Source organism: Bufo gargarizans, chromosome 2 (genome assembly GCF_014858855.1).
Source record: "Bufo gargarizans isolate SCDJY-AF-19 chromosome 2, ASM1485885v1, whole genome shotgun sequence".
Taxonomy (NCBI): Eukaryota; Metazoa; Chordata; class Amphibia; order Anura; family Bufonidae; genus Bufo; species Bufo gargarizans.
This window is the reverse complement of record NC_058081.1, coordinates 185,787,650-185,807,146: the sequence shown is the minus strand read 5'-3', so window position 1 is coordinate 185,807,146 and position 19,497 is coordinate 185,787,650. Positions and strand designations below refer to the sequence as shown.

Sequence of the window (19,497 nt, the reverse complement as noted above, 5' to 3'; positions counted from 1 at the left end):
TTCTTGACTTCTGATTTGGACCTTGACCTTTTCCTGATGATTTGGACTCTGATGTTTCTTTCTGGTTTGGACCCTGGTATTGTATTGGATCTGTCTATTTCTGACTTTCCCTGTCTGTTCTCCTGGTATTGACTTTGGGGCAGTTCTGACTCTGGTGGTTCCTGATTTGATCCGGCTTTGTCTCTCCTGGTTTGGACCCAGCTTGTCTGTTTCAAGTTCATTGTTTTTTCCTCCTGGTCCTCCTTCCGATATAGACCTCTGCACATATGCAGGAAGAGACTGCTGACTATTTGTGGGCCGCCATTTAGGGTGGATTGTCAATTAGTTTAGGGAAAATGAGAGAGTAGTTCGGGGTACAGTTTTTCTGAAATAACACAGTGTCTTACAATACACAAGGTAGTGGACAATTACATCTCTGAGTGATGTGAAATACTAGGTTGAAATCCTTATTGATGTATCTGCAGGCACTTCATATAGGTGTGATAGAGGGGGTGGTATGAAATAATTGGATTATAGGTTGACAACTTGTGTTTTACACTAGATAAAGTTTTTTTCTGAATTTGCATATTTCAGCTCTCCAGCTACAAGTAGTAGTAGTAGTAGTAGGCAGCAATTGTCCCTATTGACTTTAGAAATATTATCGTTAAGGAGAAGAAGTATGAGACTGTGGATTGGATGGCTCACTCCTCCTCTCAGTTGCAGCAGGATAACATGGAGGTGACTTCTGAATCGGACACCGTACATTGCTCCTGCTCCTTTTCCTTGCAGCCCCAGAGAAGGAGTCCTCTCTGTCTTTACTGCCCTTTACTAGTGGGGTGCCTTCTTTTTTCCTAAAAGAAAACCTCACCACGCCCTACAGCAGCTAGTCAAGGGAGTCTCCCTATTGACTAGTTGTGTGAGAGCAGTCAGCATTTCTACTGCATTGAGGAAGAGGTTCAGGAGGAGGCTGCAGACACCATGTATGTGGCACCCACAGCAACAGTGTTAGCAGTGGAGGCAGAGACAGTAACAGTCAGGGCAAATGCAGAGCAAGGTAGTGGGCCCAATGATATCTCATAGTCTAATAAAAGTGGCAGGGAGGGTGAGGAGTATGATGTTGATTGTGTGTTGGACAGGAACTGGAAACCGGATCGTGGTGCTGAGGAGGAGGAGGCAACATCAAAGGCAAAGGGTTATGGTGGCACCAAAGAAACAACCAGGGTCATGTCTGCTTTGGGATTTGGTGATGCCGCTGACACTGCGGGCAGGTTAGGCCCAAAATGTGCCAGAGCTAATCCGAGCTCAGCTGCCTCTAACTTTGCATAAGTATGTTGTATCTGGCAGTTTTTCTCCAGGCTGCCGGTGGACACGATCATTGCCCTGTGCAAGCTTGAATGTGGGTATGAAAACACAAAACAGAGCCACCACAGCACTATTGAACTACAAGCTGCATCACTAGTGTTGATCGAGCACCATAGTGCTCGGGGGCTCGGGTCGAACACATCGGGCTGCTCGGGTGCTCGGCAGAGCACCCGAGCACAATGGAAGTCAATGGGAGAGCCGGAGCATGAAACCAGGCACCCACTGCTCTGAAGAGGGGAGGGTGCCTGGTTTAGAGGGAAAAGGTCAGTAATTGATGCAAACGCCACCAAAATGGTTCAGGAACAGCATGGAGAGGATGTCTGGATGTATCTTGGACTCCCAGATCACTGCTAGGAACGATGTTGTCCGAGTAGTATGCCATTTTTACAGACTGACAATAATACGCACAAAACCGAAGATAAAATCAATTTTAGAGGAAACATTGTTAGGAAACATTCTGTCCTGTATATTTACTATAAAGTGCAAGTGCTGCAAAAAAATTACAAGGAAGAGGCACTCCGATACAACCTGTATATAATATAAAGGAGGGCCTCATTTACATCGTGGTACAATTGTTCAGGTACTGGGACTCCTACACTTATAAAGCCTATCCACTGTAGGGGGTTAGCCCTTCTCCGGAGGTCATTCACACAAATATCTTTGTCAGACACCAAGTTTAAGGTCCAAACTTCGCTTTTATTTGGCACCTTAGAAAAACAAACATAATACAAAACAAATACCTGCCCTGCTGGGTTCTAACCAAACATAGTGCAGAATCCCTGACTCACCTATAGAGTGCTGTTCAGACATGGTTATAACATGCAGCTTTCTCAGCTAGCCCAGCAGCTTCCAGGCTGTAGCAAATGCAAGTCCCTTTGGGGGATTGCGGTCCAGGAGTCCTCCCGACTCTGACCTGGTGGCCCTTGTACCGCAGGCATCACTGTGTCCCCCAAATTCCAGGCTGTCACTTAGCCTTGTGGTCCCTCAGCCTAGCCCAGCTGAGGCCACGCAGAAAGAGCCTCCAGGCCTCTGTCTACAGGCAACACACTCCCCCCTTTCTGACACTCTGGGAGGTGCCTTATGCCAGGCTGATTACCTCCAGCTTGTCTCACCTGTGGTGGAACAGGGGTGTGGACTGCACTATCCACCCCTTCCTTGCCTCCAACCTGAGTGAGACCTGTCACTGTCTCACATATCCCCCCCCCCCCATTCACACAAATATCTTTGCCAGACACCAAGTTTAAAGGGGTATTCCCACTTCATTAAATAGGGTTACATTAATTAATTGCCCCCCACTGAACATTTCTTATAATACATGTAATTTAAAAAAAAACATACCATTTAGCATAAAAATGCTCCTTTCACTCCCCTGTGTTTGTCCTGGTATCCCATGGATACGGCCACATCTCGCCGGCCGCATCCATGCCGCACTGGTTTCTATTGCGATCCTGCAGCCTGCCTCTCACTCACACTGTGAGCGCGCACGTCGCATGCGCAGATCCATATTCTTATCAGCCGCGTCTAATATAGTTATGCGCATGCGCGGACGCCCGATCATAGCAGCGTATTACTGTTTTCCGGCAGCAGGAGGGAGCGTACGGCGTCATAGCAACCGAGGACGCTGTGCGCTCCCTCCTGCCGCTGGAATACAGTGATACACTCTTATAGATCATAGCAGTGTATTACTGTTTTCCGGCAGCAGGAGGGAGCGCACGGCGTCATAGCAACCGAGGACGCCGTGCTCTCTGGTGCCCAGAAGGAGTCCAGGCGGCAATCCATAGATGCCCCCCACCCCATAAGTGCCATCCACAGATGCCCCCCACCCCATAAGTGCCATCCACAGATGCCCCCTACCCCATAAGTGCCATCCACAGATGCCCCCCCCATAAGTGCCATCCACAGATGCCCCCCACCCCATAAGTGCCATCCACAGATGCCCCCCACCCCATAAGTGCCATCCACAGATGCTCCCCACCCCATAAGTGCCATCCACAGATGCCCCCCCATAAGTGCCATCCACAGATTCCCCCCACCCCATAAGTGCCATTCACAGATGCCCCCCACCCCATAAGTGCCATCCACAGATGCCCCCCACCCCATAAGTGCCATCCACAGATGCTCCCCCCATAAGTGCCATCCACAGATGCCCCCCACCCCATAAGTGCCATCCACAGATGCTCCCCACCCATAAGTGCCATCCACAGATGCCCCCCACCCCATAAGTGCCATCCACAGATGCCCCCACCCCATAAGTGCCATCCACAGGTGCTCCCCACCCCATAAGTGCCATCCACAGATGCCCCCCACCCCATAAGTGCCATCCACAGATGCCCCCCACCCCATAAGTGCCATCCACAGATGCCCCCCACCCCATAAGTGCCATCCACAAATGCCCCCCCATAAGTGCCATCCACAGATGCCCCCCACCCCATAAGTGCCATCCACAGATGCTCCCCCCCATAAGTGCCATCCACAGATGCTCCCCCCTCATAAGTGCCATCCACAGATGCTCCCCCTATAAGTGCCATCCACAGATGCTCTCCCCCATAAGTGCCATCCACAGATGCCCCCCCCATAAGTGCCATCCACAGATGCCCCCCATAAGTGCCATCCACAGATGCCCCCCATAAGTGCCATCCACAGATGCACCCCCCCATAAGTGCCATCCACAGCGTGCCTCCCCATAAGCTGGGTAATAGGTCAGTGAGACTGGGAAAGCTGGGTAATAAGTCAGTGATAATATCTGAGACCGGGAAAGCTGGGTAATAAGTCAGTGATAATATCAGACACCGGGAAAGCTGGGTAATAAGTCTGTAATAATATTACCCAGCTTTCCCGGTGTACATGTTTATTACAGACTTATTACCCAGCTTTCCCGGTGTACAATAAGTCTGTGATTGTATCGGACATCGGGAAAGCTGGGTAATAAGTCAGTGATAATATCTGATACCGGGACAGGTGGGTAATAATCAGTTATAATATCAGACACCGGGAAAGCTGGGTAATAAGTCAGTGATAATATCAGACACCGGGAAAGCTGGTTAATAAGTCTGTGATTGTATTGGACATCGGGAAAGCTGGGTAATAAGTCTGTAATAATATCTGAGACCGGGAAAGCTGGGTAATAAGTCTGTAATAATATCTGAGACCGGGAAAGCTGGGTAATAAGTCAGTAATAATATCAGACACTGGGAAAGGTGGGTAATAAGTCTGTGATTGTATCGGACATAGGGAAAGCTGGGTAATAAGTCAGTGATAATATCAGACACCGGGAAAGCTGGGTAATAAGTCAGTGATAATATCTGAGACCGGGAAAGCTGGGTAATACGTCAGTGATAATATCTGAGACCGGGAAAGCTGGGTAATAAGTCTGTAATAATATCGGAGACCGGGAAAGCTGGGTAATAAGTCAGTGATAATATCAGACACCGGGAAAGCTGGGCAATAAGTCAGTGAATATATCTATCTATATCTAGCACAGATCATATGGCTACTAGCTAACATGCATTTGGGCTGTAGTGATTTATTGTTTTTGCTGCACATAATGGGTTTGTAACACAGGTTTTATGTGTAATTTATGTGTAAAAGTGTATTAGAATGCAGGACAGCCACAAGTTACAACATTAGTTCACTAACATTGGTCAGTGGTCACTGAGTGATTCCCCAGCAGGGGGATGGGCTTTACATACTCTGCAGGCTGCCAGACTGATGACTCATCCACATGAACGAGCACGCAAGGACTGAGCTCTCAGGGTGAGTCATGAGGAGGCGTGGCTGGCCTTCACTCAACTGCCTGAGCCAAACCAGGAAGTTATCAGCACATCTACTGCTGGTAAGATTGAAAAAGTAAGATGGGAATGCCCCTTTAAGGTCCAAACTTCGCTTTTATTTGGCACCTTAGCAAAATAAACATAATACAAAACAAATACCTGCCCGGCTGGGATCTAACTAAACATAGTACAGAATCCCTGACTCACCTATAGAGTGCTGTTCAGACACGGTTATAGCATGCAGCTTCCTCAGCTAGCCCAGCTGAGGCCACACAGACAGAGCCTCCCTTCCTATGCACAGCTTTCCCTAACACTGAGCGCTGCAAACATATATTGCTGCTGTCACACGCAATAGTCCTTACAAGTACTTTTGGGTCTCTGAAATGTTTTTGGACCAAAAAAATATTCAATTACACTCCCTACACTCTTTGTCCCTTCCTATGCTCAGCTCTCCCTGACTGCAAATGAGCCGAACATCGATCATCGGGTGCTATATAGCACCTGATGACGCGTTCCGGCCATCCAATCACTGTAATGGCATTACAGTGAGGGCAGCACTTCCAGTACTGCCTGCACGTTTATTGGCTGTGTAGCAGCCAAGAAACGTGGGGGGAGGAAACTCAAGCATGGCGCTCGAGCATATGCGGTACTCAGCCGAGTAGCGCCATGTGCCGAGCATCGAGATGCTTGAGCCGAACAGGTGTTCAGCCGAGCATGCTCGATCATCACTATGCATCACCCGACTTATAGACAAGCAATGGTGCAGCCAACTAATGCAATAAAAGTTCCGTCCATCTCCTGATCCCTTGCGTCAGCTAGGCCGCATACAAGGGCAATACGGTGTCTTTCACATTGTCATCCTTCCTTTCTGCTTCTCCGACTCACGACAGTGGAAGAAGAACAGCTACTGCATCTTTATGCCCGCTCTACAGCTGTTGCAGACCCACAAGAAGAAACTGCCATATAATACAGGGGTTATATTCAGTTATTTGAAATACAGCCATTTTGGGCACAAATCTTTAAATGCGGCATAGTGTGGGTCAGGGCATGTGAGATACACCCTTTATATACAGGGTTTATATTCTTCTATTAATAAAAAAAACCTTTTTTGTGCAAAATACACAATTGTTGCGCCCTTGCAGTATCAAGACGTTTGAAATTCCAGGGTTATATACTGCTGTCGTATTAAGTTATTAAACAAACAACTGTTTGGGCAATTTTTTTTTATTTGGCAGCCTTTGCTGCAGATGTCATTGTGAGATACACCCTTTATATGCAGGAGTTATATTCAGTTAATTAAAATACAGCCATTTTGAGCACAAATCTTTAATTGCGGCCTAGTGTGGGTCAGGGCGTGTGAGATACACCCTTTAACCGCCTCTGGACCGCCTAACACAGGATCGCGGTCTGGAGGCGGCTGTCTCAGGCACAGTCAAGCAGGGATGCGTCAGCTCGCGAGACGTGAGATGACGCGCACAGCCGGCCCGCGCATGCGCATCGCGGGCCGGCAAAAGTTTGAGGGGGTTTGCTGCATCATCAGCCTTCCAGCCAATGATGGCTGGCAGACTGATGATTTAAAACAAAACGAATGACAGGCTAGTTAACACTTTGCAAATCACTCTGACCGCATGTTAAAACCTAGCACTGCCCCCCGACATTACCCCTGAGGAAGCCAGTGTTACTGGCGAAACATGTCGGGGGGGGGGGGAAGTGATAGGTTTTAACATGCAGCCAGGATTCCACTGTTAAGAGCTAATTAGTAGTCCGGCTGGATTACTGTCTTCTCACTGCTGTGATAGGTGGCATACACAGGAGATATAGCTGTGGAGTCACCGTCTGCATTAATTGTCAGCTGCCTACTAGCACCTTTAGTTGCCTAGTGGGTTGATGGTCCAAGTCTCCCACTAGTATATATATATATACAGGAGTTTCTGACAATCAAGGCAAAGGCAGCGACAATATTTGTAGACGCGGCAGGGCAAGTGTTTGCCTCTTTAGGCATTAGATTAAGGGATTGTGCATATCCCCTCTAATTCACCAAACCAACTCGTCTAACAGTGGATTGGTGACTGTGTTTTTAACACCTTAGTAACTTTTTTGTTTCGTTTGTCTGTACACCAATCAAATTGTGTTTCATGTACACATCCAGTGTCAGATTTTAATAAATATTGTAATAAAAGTGAAGTATTAATTTGTACCTGGGCCAAGATAGGTTTCATTGCCTACTCAGGCATCTGTAAATAAAGTTGTTAATTAACCTTGCCCAGGTCTAGTCCTGTAGTTATAAACTACAGTAAGGCTGGGAGAACAGGATCCTTCCTCAAATTTCAGGAAGAGATCATCGAGAACCTCCTGTATCCAGTAGAGGTTCCATGGCCTGATCCACCAGTGTAGTGAGCCGTCTACACGAGCGACATTTCCCCAATGTCGTTGCTGGTACCTCAACCCAACCGTCACCCTGAAAAAGATGTTGTGTCTGTAGCAGGAGTGGAATAAGGCGTGATACCCGCTATTTCTGTCCTGACTGCCCTGCCCTATGCTTAGGAGAGTGTTTCCGGAAGTACCACACACAGGTACACTTAGCATAGGAATTGCGTTACACAGGACAGGCACACAGGGCTATTAGGGCCCATTCACACAGAGCTGCTGCAAACCTCTCCTTTCACCTGGGACAAAGTGTATAATGTACTTCGCCACATCTTTGGGCGATTTGCGCTTTGCACATTGTCCCATGGGGAAGGAGAGGTTTGTCCTATAAAGGTAAAAAAAAATCAAATAAAAAAAAAAAAATCAACAAAGCGGCAGTCCTTCCTTCCTCACTGATTAGCAGTGCTGGCCCATTGGAGGAGAGCCTGTCAGTGCTTGTGAGTGACAGTTTTTAGACCAATCAGCTCTTCTAGTCAGTAAGATTGGGTCCACAAGGTCCTATTTTCAAGAAAATCGCAGCAAAATGCAGTGTTTTTTTTACGCGATTTAGTAAAAATCAGACCCGGTACACTGCCTTACTGACCAGAAGAGCTGATTACACTAAAACCTGTCAGTCCTCTTATGAATCAGCCCCTGAGCTTATGTTTCAGTATGAAGTTCATGAAGGAGGCCCATTCACCAGTGAATCAGTTCAAGCTGTATGGGCCCCCTCGCACTCTGGGCCCCTGTGCAGCTGAACCAGCTGTACAGGTGGTATGTCCGACCCTGATCTGAACGTGTGTTTAGCACGGCAGGGGGCGTCATCACAGACAAGCGCAGCTGCCTGTCCACAGCCAATGTGGACAAGGTTACGTTCATTAAAGTGAACCAGGCATGGATCCCACAGGATTTGTTCGTACCTTGTGCAGAATACACATGTTTACCTGCCTTAACCAGCCATTGTTATACTGCAGCGCAATTGCTCATTCTTGTATTTTGGATATTTCACACTCTTGGTGTGTACCCTAATTAAAAAATAATAAATTAAAACCAAAAACCAGTGTTGGCTACCTCGTCCTCCTCCACCGCCGCTTTCACCTACACCGCTACGCCCACCGCCTTCTCAAACTCCTACTCCATATGGAATTCCACCTCATAAATCAATTTTTATTTTATTTATTTGTACGTATTTTATGTCATTTTACTACTTTGTCAGTTACATTTTCTGTTGAAATTCACAAATTTTTGGGTGTGATGTTCCACTGCTATACCTATTAGACCGGTAAAAAAAATAATTGTCAGTTACATTTTCGGTTGAATTGCAACAATTTTTGGGTGTGATGTACCACTGCTATACCTATTAGACCGGTAAAAATAAAAAAATGAAATTCGTCAGTTACATTTTCTGGTAAAATTCACAAATTTTGGGGTGTGAAGTACCACTGCTATACCTATTAGACCGGTAAAAAAAAAAATTGTCAGTTACATTTTCGGTTGAATTGCAACAATTTTTGGGTGTGATGTACCACTGCTATACCTATTAGACCGGTAAAAATAAAAAAATGAAATTCGTCAGTTACATTTTCTGGTGAAATTCACAAATTTTGGGGTGTGAAGTACCACTGCTATACCTATTAGATCGGTAAAAAAAAATAATTCTCAGTTACATTTTCGTGTGAAATTCACCAATTTTTGGGTGTGATGTACCACTGCTATACCGAGTAGACAGGTAAAAAATATAAATAAAATTGTCTGTTACATTTTTGGGTGAATTTCACAAATTTTTGGGTGTAATATACCCCTCCTCTACCTAGTTGACAGCTTAATAAATTTCAATAATTTTTCTTTTACATTTTCGGGTGACAATTTTCTGTCATAGACCCCTGCTCAACCAAGTAGACAGGTTAATACATTTCTGTAATTTTTCTGTTACATTCTTGGGTTCATATTTTACAATTTTAGACGTGAATAAACCCCTGCTCTGCATAGGTGACAGGGAATAAAATTTCTGAAATTCTTCTTTAATTGATGCGCGCCATCTCCTTTCATTCAATGCAGAAATTTAAGAAGTTGTACCACATTTGCGCTTCGATAATGTGTCCCACATTTCCGCTTTATTCTTTTGGCCCACATTTGCCCTTCAATAATGTGTCCCACATTTCCGCTTTACTCTTTAGGGCCACATTTGCGCTACGATAATGTGTCCCACATTTCCTGCTTTACTCTTTTGGCCCACATTTGCGCTTCTGTAATTTGTCCCATATTTGCGCCTCAATAACTTTTCTCATATTTCCACTCGATCTCAATTTTTTTTAAATAAATGTATCTCCCTTAAATTTGGTCTCTTTTTCTCACGCTCCCTCTCCTGCGTGGAACCCTGAATCGCCGATAACCGTGATCAACATGATAGGCTCAGAAAAGAACATCGAAAGTTGATAGAGAAGATATCCAAATGGATGGTGGATGTCACTGGGGCACCTCTACATAGATGACAGGAACATAAATTTAAAAAAATCGTCAATTACATTGTCAGGTGACATTTTTCAAATTTTGCCGGATAGAAACCCCTGCTCTGCATAGTTGACAGGGAATACAATTTAAGAAATTCTTCATTAATTGATGCGCGACACAGTCTTTCATTCAATGCTTAAACTTTAAAAAGTTGTCCCACATTTACGCTTTAATACTTTGTCCCATATTTTCGCAAATTGAAAAAAATTAATCCTCCCTTGGATGTGGTCTCTCTTTCTCACGCTCCCTCTCTGGCCTGGAACCCTGATTCCCCGCCACCCGTGATCACCATGGTAGGTGCATAAAAAAACATCGAAAGTTGATAGAGCAGATATCAAATTGGATCACGAATATCACGGGGACGTGCGACATGGTGGGGCAGTAAGTATGCACACGCCTACACGAACTGACTGACAGGGGTCAGCCGCTGCAACTTCTGGGTCTCCAAATTAGGCACATGGCCGGAGCATGCCATTTAACACTTGGAGGTGCTGGCCTGCCCTGCAGCCAGTGTATTGTCTGAACGTGTGTTTAGCACGACTGGAGGGGGTTATATTTACCAATGTTTTGGGGTGTACCCCAATTAAAAAATTTGTAAAAAAATTTTAAACCAAAAAGCAGTGTAGGCTACCTCCTCCTCCTCCTCCACCGCCACATCCACCGCCTCCTCAACCTCCTACTCCTAGATCAAGATTTTTTTTTTTTACGTATTTTATGTTATTTAAAGTCATTTCCCTATCCATATTTGTTTGCAGAGCACTTGCCATGCTCATAACCACATTTTCATGCCATTTGCAGCCCTCTAGCCCTTTCCATGACATTTTCACAGCCAATTTAGTGCTCAAAACTTCGGGTCCCCATTGAATTCAATGGGGTTCAGGTTCAGGGTCAAGTTCGGGTCAAATTCGGACGAACCCGTTGAACCCGAACATCCAGGTGTCCGCTCAACTCTAGTTAGCACTGGTGCTTTGTAGCTCTAAGATCCTTGCTGTTAGGCCTCCTGCACACGACCGTTGTGTGCACCCGTGGCCGTTGTCCCGTTTAACGTGTTTTTCTGCGGTCCCATTGACTTTCAATGGGTCAGTGGAAAAATCGGAAACTGCACTGTTTGGCAGCCGCATCCGTGATCCGTGTTTCCTGGCCGTGAAAAAAATATGACCTGTCCTGTTTTTTCCACGGCCAACGGTTCACGGACCCATTCAAGTCAATGGGTCAGTGAAAAATCACGGATGCACACAAGATTGTCATCCGCTTCCGTGATCCGTGTCCGTTTTTTCCTATCATTTCAATGGCAAACTTGACTTAGATTTTTTTTTCATTTTTCATGTTCGTGGATCCTCCAAAAATCACGGAAGACCCACGGAAGAAAAAACGGACACGGATCATGGTACAACGGAACCACGTTTTGAGGGACGTTAAAAAATACTGTCGTGTGCGGAAGGCCTTAATCTGACCAAGGGCAAAATCTGCATGGAGTTTGTATGTTCTTTCTGTGCTTGTGAGGGTGTTCTCTCATACTCCAAAAACATACTGATATCTGAATTCAGATTGTCCCACTTGGGACAGTTATTGATGATAATGTCCATAAAGCACTGCAGAATATGGGTTATATACATAAATTAAATAAATAACATTATGGACTGTACATGTGCTCGTTTCCCTGCCAAAGGGTTAGGGCTCATTCACGCGGCCATTTTTCGTCCATACCCATATTGCGGCCTGCAAACAGCGACTCCGCAATAAGTGGACACTGGCCATGTGCACCCCGTATCACGGATGCAAATTGCAGCCCTCAATGCACGGAACAGCCGAACAATGGCCATGTGAATGAGCCCTTTGTCAAGCTGCTGATGAACAGGACTGGTTATGTGACCTTCTATTAGCATTTTTGGGACTTCAGCATCTAAGAAAAGTAAGAATTTTTCATACTGGACATCACCTTTATGTGTTGTTCTCAGCATACTTTATGTGTAACTAAAGATGAGTGAAGTCTTGTAAATTTTGTATCGGCTGCTTTGCCGAACTTCAACTAGAAATTCGATTAGTCGCAACTCTTTTTCCATTTGTTACCACGTTGTGCGATGAAATTTTGCTTTGCTGAACACTATATCATATAGTGGACAACCCCTCTAATCCATCCTGCACTACTTGATACAATATCGGTATGTTGATGCAGGCAGGTAGTTATTGCAAACTATCCCAAAAAGTCCTTTATTATTGGAAAACAGTAGTGTTGCCACATCCATGACCAAACTATAATTTATCATGTTATTTACATACTGCACAATGAATGCTATATTAACCGCCTCCGGACCGCCTAACGCAGGATCGCGTTCCAGAGGCGGCTTACTCAGGCACAGTCACGCATCTATGCGTCATCTCGCGAGCTGCGAGATTTCCTGTGAACGCGCGCACGTTCACAGGAACTGCAGGTAAGCGAGTGCCAGCTCGATCGTTCACTGGCAAGCTGTAGATGCGAATTTTTTAACCCCTAACAGGTATATTAGACGCTGTTTTGATAACAGCGTCTAATATACCTGCTAGCTGGTCCTCTGGTGGTCCCTTTTGCTTGGATCGACCACCAAAGGACTCAGGCAGCTCTGTAATAAGTAGCACCAAGCACCACACTACACTCCACCCCCCCCCCTGTCACTTATTAACCCCTTATTAACCCCTGATCACCCCATATAGACTTCCTGATAACCCCCCTGTCATTGATCACCCCCCTGTCATTGATCACCCCACGTAAGGCTCCATTCAGACGTCCGTATGTGTTTTACAGATCCACGGATCCATGGATCGGATCTGCAAAACACATACGGACGTCTGAATGGAGCCTTACAGGGAAAGTGATCACCCCATATAGACTCCCTGATCACCCCCCTGTCATTGATCATACCCCTGTAAGGCTCCATTCAGACGTCCGTATGTGTTTTGCGGGTCCGATCCATGGATCCTAGATCTGCAAAACACATACGGACCTCTGAATGGACCCTTACAGGGGGGTGATCAATGACAGGGGGGTGATCAGGGAGTCTATATGGGGTGATCACCCCCTTGTCATTGATCACCCCCCTGTAAGGCTCCATTCAGACGTCCGTATGTGTTTTGATGTTTGTTTTTTTCTCAAGAAAGTCTCATATTCCACTAACTTGTGACAAAAAATAAAATCTCACATGAACTCACCATACCCCTCACGGAATCCAAATGCGTAAAATTTTTTAGACATTTATATTCCAGACCTCTTCTCACGCTTCAGGGCCCCTAAAATGCCAGGGCAGCATAAATACCCCACATGTGACCCTATTTCGGAAAGAAGACACCCCATGGTATTCGCTGAGGGGCATATTGAGTCCATGAATGATTGAACTTTTTGTCCCAAGTTAGCGGAAAAGGAGACTTTGTGAGGAAAAAAAAAAAACAATTTCCGCTAACTTGTGCCAAAAAAAGAAAATCTTCTATGAACTCGCCATGCCCCTCATTGAATACCTTGGGGTGTATTCTTTCCAAAATGGGGTCACATGTGGGGTATTTATACTGCCCTGGCATTTTAGGGGCCCTAAAGCGTGAGAAGAAGTCTGGGATCCAAATGTCTAAAAATGCCCTCCTAAAAGCAATTTGGGCCCCTTTGCGCATCTAGGCTGCAAAAAAGTGTCACACATGTGGTATCGCCATACTCAGGAGAATTTGGGCAATGTGTTTTGGGGTGTCTTTTTACATATACCCATGCTGGTTGAGAGAAATATCTCTCTATAATGACAACTTTTTATAAAAAAAATGGGAAAAGTTGACTTTTAGAGAGATATTTCTCTCACCCAGCATGGGTATATGTAAAAATACACCCCAAAACACATTGCCCTACTTCTTCTGAGTACGGCGATACCGCATGTGTGACACTTTTTTGCAGCCTAGGTGGGCTAAGGGGCCCACATTCCAAAGAGCACCTTTAGGATTTCACAGGGCATTTTTTACACATTTTGATTTCAAACTACTTTACACGCATTAGGGCCCCTAAAATGCCAGGGCAGTATAACTACCCCACAAGTGACCCCATTTTGGAAAGAAGACACCCCAAGGTATTTTGTGATGGGCATAGCGAGTTCATGGAAGTTTTTATTTTTTGTCACAAGTTAGCGGAATATGAGACTTTGTAAGAAAAAATAAAAATCATAATTTTCCGCTAACTTGTGACAAAAAATAAAAAGTTCTATGAACTCACTATGCCCATCAGCGAATACCTTAGGGTGTCTTCATTCCGAAATGGGGTCATTTGTAGGGGTTTTCTACTGTCTGGGCATTGTAGAACCTCAGGAAACATGACAGGTGCTCAGAAAGTCAGAGCTGCTTCAAAAAGCGGAAATTCACATTTTTGTACCACAGTTTGTAAATGCTATAACTTTTACCCAAACCATTTTTTTTGCCCCCAATTTTTTTTTTATCAAAGACATGTAGAGCAATTAATTTAGAGAAAAATTTATATAGAAATGTAGTTGTTTAAAAACAATTTTACAACTGAAAGTGAAAAATTTCATTTTTTGGCAAAAATTCCTGTAAATTTAGATTAATAACAAAAAAAGTAAAAATGTCAGCAGCAATGAAATACCACCAAATGAAATCTCTATTAGTGAGAAGAAAAGGAGGTAAAATTCATTTGCGTGGTAAGTTGCATGACCGATCAATAAACGGTGAAATTAGTGTAGTGCACAATTGTAAAAAGTGGTCTGGTCATTAAGGGTGTTTAAGCTAGGGGAGCTCAGGTGGTTAAAATAAAATTAACTAGGTCAAGGCCAAGCCATTTATCCCCTTTCCTGAGCAGGCACATTTTATGTTTTTTAGTGCAAGCATCTTCGAAAGCCATAACTTTTTTTTTTCGTTTCAGTTATGTCAATAATTTGTTGGGCTTTTTTTCTGTGATTTCTGGGGCTTTATTTTTAGTTCATTTTTATTTTAGTTATATTTTAGTTTTTAGTTTTTATACCCAAGAAAATCTTAAAAAGGGGAAAAGAGTCTGCAAATTTTTTTTTCATTATATTTTATAGTACAACATATAACTAAAACACATTTTTTAAATTAGGTGCTCTTTCTTTATCGGTTGTTTTGGTATACGAGATGTATGGGTTATGGTTTTAGGGCTCTTTCACACCTGCGTTAATGTCTTCCGGAATAGAGTTCCGTCGTCGGGGCTCTATGCCGGAAGAATCCTGATCAGGATTATCTTAATGCATTCTGAATGGAGTGAAATCCGTTCAGGATGCATCAGGATGTCTTCAGTTCCGGAACGGAAAGTTTTTTGGCCGGAGAAAATACCGCAGCATGCTGCGCTTTTTGCTCTGGCCAAAAAAACTGAAGACTTGTCGCAAGGCCGGATCTGGAATGAATGCCCATTGAAAGGCATTGATCCGGCCTTAAGCTAAACATCGTTTCGGCGCATTGCCGGATACGACGTTTAGCTTTTTTACAATGGTTACCATGGCTGCCGGGACGCTAAAGTCCTGGCAGCCATGGTAAAGTACAGCGGGGAGCAGCATACTTACCATCCGTGCGGCTCCCGGCGCGCTCCAGAGTGACGTCAGGGCGCCCCAGGCGCATGGATGACGTGATCGCATGGCACGTCATCCATGCGCATGGGGCGCTCTGACGTCATTCTGGAGCGCCCCGGGAGCCGCACGGATGGTAAGTATACCGCTCCCCGCTCCTACTATGGCAACCAGGACTTTAATAGCGTCCTGGGTGCCATAGTAACACTGAAAGCATTTTGAAGACGGATCCGTCTTCAAATGCTTTCAGTACACTTGCGCTTTTCCGAATCCGGCGTGTAATTCCGGCAAGTGGAGTACACGCCGGATCCGGACAACGCAAGTGTGAAAGAGCCCTTAAGCGGTGTGTCTAGAAGCTACAGTGCAGATTTTTATTTTATTTTTCATTTTGTCTTTTTTTTATTTTGTCTTAACTTTTTATTTTTTTACTTTGTGCCCCCCATAAGGTCATACGCCATGTCAAGCGGTATTCTTATATTTTTCAGCCCCAATTACAGGGGGAATACAGCCCTAACAGGGCTTGAACAGCCTCACTGCAGAGGGGATCTAGATCTATAAGACCCAGAAGCTTGCAAAGACATCTGGCCCCTGGTAATTACATATCCACTGGGAATGGAGCAGGAAGTAGCATTGACGCATTATGGTCTTGATATATAGAGGAAGAGCTCATCAAGAGCTGTGTATGGAGTGATGCGGATGGCAGGAATGGTAAAAAAATAAAAATAAAGTCCTTTCCTTCTCTATGGGAGTTGCTGTCACTGAAAGTAGGCTCCTGCAGCTGCAAGATTAGCGTGGAGTTATGATCTCTGCAAAGACATTTAGAAATGTCCATGCAGAGATAGGTGGTGACTGACAGACATTTATACTCAATGGGCGGGCATCTTACCTTGCAGACAATAAAATAAAGATTCATCATAAATTAATTTGTAACCCAAAACTACAGCTCACTCCACATAAACAAGCCCTCACACAAAATAAATTATTCTTTAAAGTGATTTTATAGTGAAATTGTCACGACTGTGACTGATCCAGACAGGTCTGGGAGGAGAAGGTTGCAGCGACTAGCTACTCACGATAGCTTGTGAGTTTGCTCCGTGGTTCAGGGTATGTCATCCGGGTTTAGCCTTGTGAACCTTTTTGTCCTGACTGGGAGTTTGTAGGCATCCTTCTCAGGTGAGTCCTGTCTGCCACTCCCAGCTACTATATTAGTTTCAGTTTCACTTGCAGTCATTGCCAGATATAGTCCTTACTTCCAGTGCTATTCTGACCTTTGAAGGAGATCGTTTGACGGTATTGCTGTGGAGCTCTTGTCTGGCGTGGACTGTCGTTATTGGGATCACCTTCTCTGCTCGTGACTGGATAAGTCTATCTCTGTTATAGATTGTTTGTTTGTTGCTGTCTTCCCCTGTTGTTCTCCTAGACATGAGTGATGGTGACTAGTGCTCCCATCTGCCTTTCCCCAGTCTAGTCTTGTTTAGGGTGACTGAGGGTTTAGGCATCCTGCTCGCCGCACAGGTTCACACCCCGTCTAGGGTATCAGGGCAGACAGGTGCCAGCTTAGGGTTAGTCAGGGGTGGCCGTTCTATTTCCCATCCGTAGATAAGGGTCCCCCTTCCCCTCCATCTGGTGCGACACGGCTGCTGCTGGGATAGCGGTTGTGACAGAAATGTAACAAAACATATATATTTGCTAATTGTATCAACCTGCAGTTATTATCATTTATCCTGCATAATGGATTTGGTAAAGAAAAGAAAAATGGACAGAATTATTGTTTTTAATTCATCTTCCCTCCCAATATATGCCATAAAAAGTGAAGCAAATTGGTGCAGCATGCCTAGGAGAGGAGAACAGAGTAGGAGTGATAGTAGCAAGAATGGTTGTAGTTGATTTTTATGCTGGTGCTTTTCTGGGCAATGCCGTGATGGGAAGAAAATACCTTCCTTCCCGATCCTGGTCTTGAGGTTCTCCTGCATGATCGTGGTTTAGGGTGGCCTCAAAGGTGAAGAATTGTGCATTGCAAGTCAGGGTTCTTTTGGAAGCTAAAGGTGTTGGTTCAGTGTAGCAGAAAGTGATAAGGCCAAGTTAACAGCAAATGGCTTCTTTACTGAAAGATTAAGTTCAGGCACATCAGTAACAGTGCTCAGCATGCATGGACTGGCAGTTCTTACACGATGTGCAAATTCTCCACAGTTCTCGCAGGTTAAAGCAAACAAGCCTAACAAAATTGGCTCTGAGAAAGAAGTTAACATGACATTTATACAGAACAGTCAATATTCTAAAAACAAAATATATAAAACTGCAGAATTGATTTTCCACTTAAAAAAAAGCAATAAAAAACTTTGATGAACCCGCATTTATTGCGCCATTAAACCTACAATTTAACAAGCAAACAAAGGTGACCTGGATAATCATATTATCATTAATTATACATTATAGGATAATTAGAAAAATGAAATTCCTATGGCACAATGCTGTTCTCAAACTGTGTGTCTCTAGAGGATCTAAACAAATGCTTCATAACATAAATGAAGCCAATATACAATGCTTTCATCTGCATTGAAGGTTGTGTGCTACTCTTCTGTGTATATTAAATGAATGCCTATTTTAATTCAATTTACTATTACTGCTATATATTGATTTGATACAATACAATGAAGAATGAAACACTTGTGACAAAATTTATTCTCTCTAGTCTTTCTTCCAACCCAAACCATCGGCTGCCTCTCTTCCTCATCTGCTCTATAGTCTACCTGGTAACTATTCTGGAGAATCTTATGATGGTTTTGTTAATTAGATTGACTCCAGGCTTGCAGACACCAATGTATTTCTTCCTTATGAATTTATCCATTGTTGACATCTTGTATTCATCAACTATAACACCCAACATCATTGTCAACATCTTCTCTGGAAATAAAGCAATTTCCATCACTGGTTGTGCAATGCAAATGTTCTTCTTCATTGGCCTGGCGAGCACAGAAGGGATGATACTAGCAGTGATGGCCTATGACCGACATGTAGCTATATGTAAACCGTTGTATTATGCGGTCATTATGAATAAAGTGACATGTATAAAATGTATTTTCTCAGTATACACAGCAGGATGTATTAATTCATTAATTCATACATGTGCTGCATTTAGTCTCCCGTTCTGTCAATCAAATCAACTCAACCACTTCTACTGTGATATTAATCCCATTTTAAAACTATCATGTAAAGATACATTTCTTAACCAAGTTTTCTTATATGTTTTTGCTGGTTCTATTGAAGTGGGCTCCTTTTTATGTATAATGATATCATACACCTACATTATATTTGCCATATGTAGAATTAGATCTTCTAGAGGTAGCAGTAAGTTATTCTCCACTTGTGTCTCTCACTTTTCATGTGTAGCCTTATTCTACTTCCCAGTTTTCTTCATGTACTTGCGACCAAATTCTGCCTATGCCGTGGATCAGGACTGGATGTTGTCAGTTTTCTATACAGTGATAATACCGATGTTAAATCCCATTATTTATAGTTTAAAAAATCAAGATGTAAAACAAAATCTGGTAAAATTTAATGTCAATAGGATTCGCTGTGTACAGATATAGCAGTATAATAATAAAGCTATATTCACATCTGCATTGGAGGCCCCATGCATGTACCCCATCACAGATTTTGTAAAGAAAAACACAGAACAAAATAGCACAACATGCCACACTATTTTCTCCAGTAGAATATCAGACATCTGAATCAGAAACCCAATGGATCCCTTTAAAGGCTTAAAATTCTGCACTTATTTCCGTTCTGCTCCTACAGTATAATGGAGCGGAACTATGGAATCAGCAATGCTGGTGTAAGCCAGCCTAACCTCTATCACATGAGGTCAGCTTTGACTTGCTACATTTGTATCCATATTTGACTATCCCAAAAATAGCATATCAGTCCTAAAA

General features: G+C 43.9%; 1 protein-coding gene across 1 annotated transcript; it reads left to right on the top strand.

Moving 5' to 3' along the window:
* The first annotated feature begins 18,216 nt into the window (after positions 1–18,216).
* On the top strand, positions 18,217–19,155 carry LOC122925749 (olfactory receptor 5AR1-like). Its single transcript, XM_044277099.1, has one exon. It carries the CDS (start codon positions 18,217–18,219, stop codon positions 19,153–19,155), a length of 939 nt encoding a protein of 312 aa, XP_044133034.1.
* The last annotated feature ends 342 nt before the right edge of the window (positions 19,156–19,497 follow it).

Bases quoted from the DNA above. Each gene is read 5' to 3' on its own strand.
- LOC122925749 (XM_044277099.1), top strand. From the start codon at position 18,217: ATGAAGAATGAAACACTTGTGACAAAATTTATTCTCTCTAGTCTTTCT.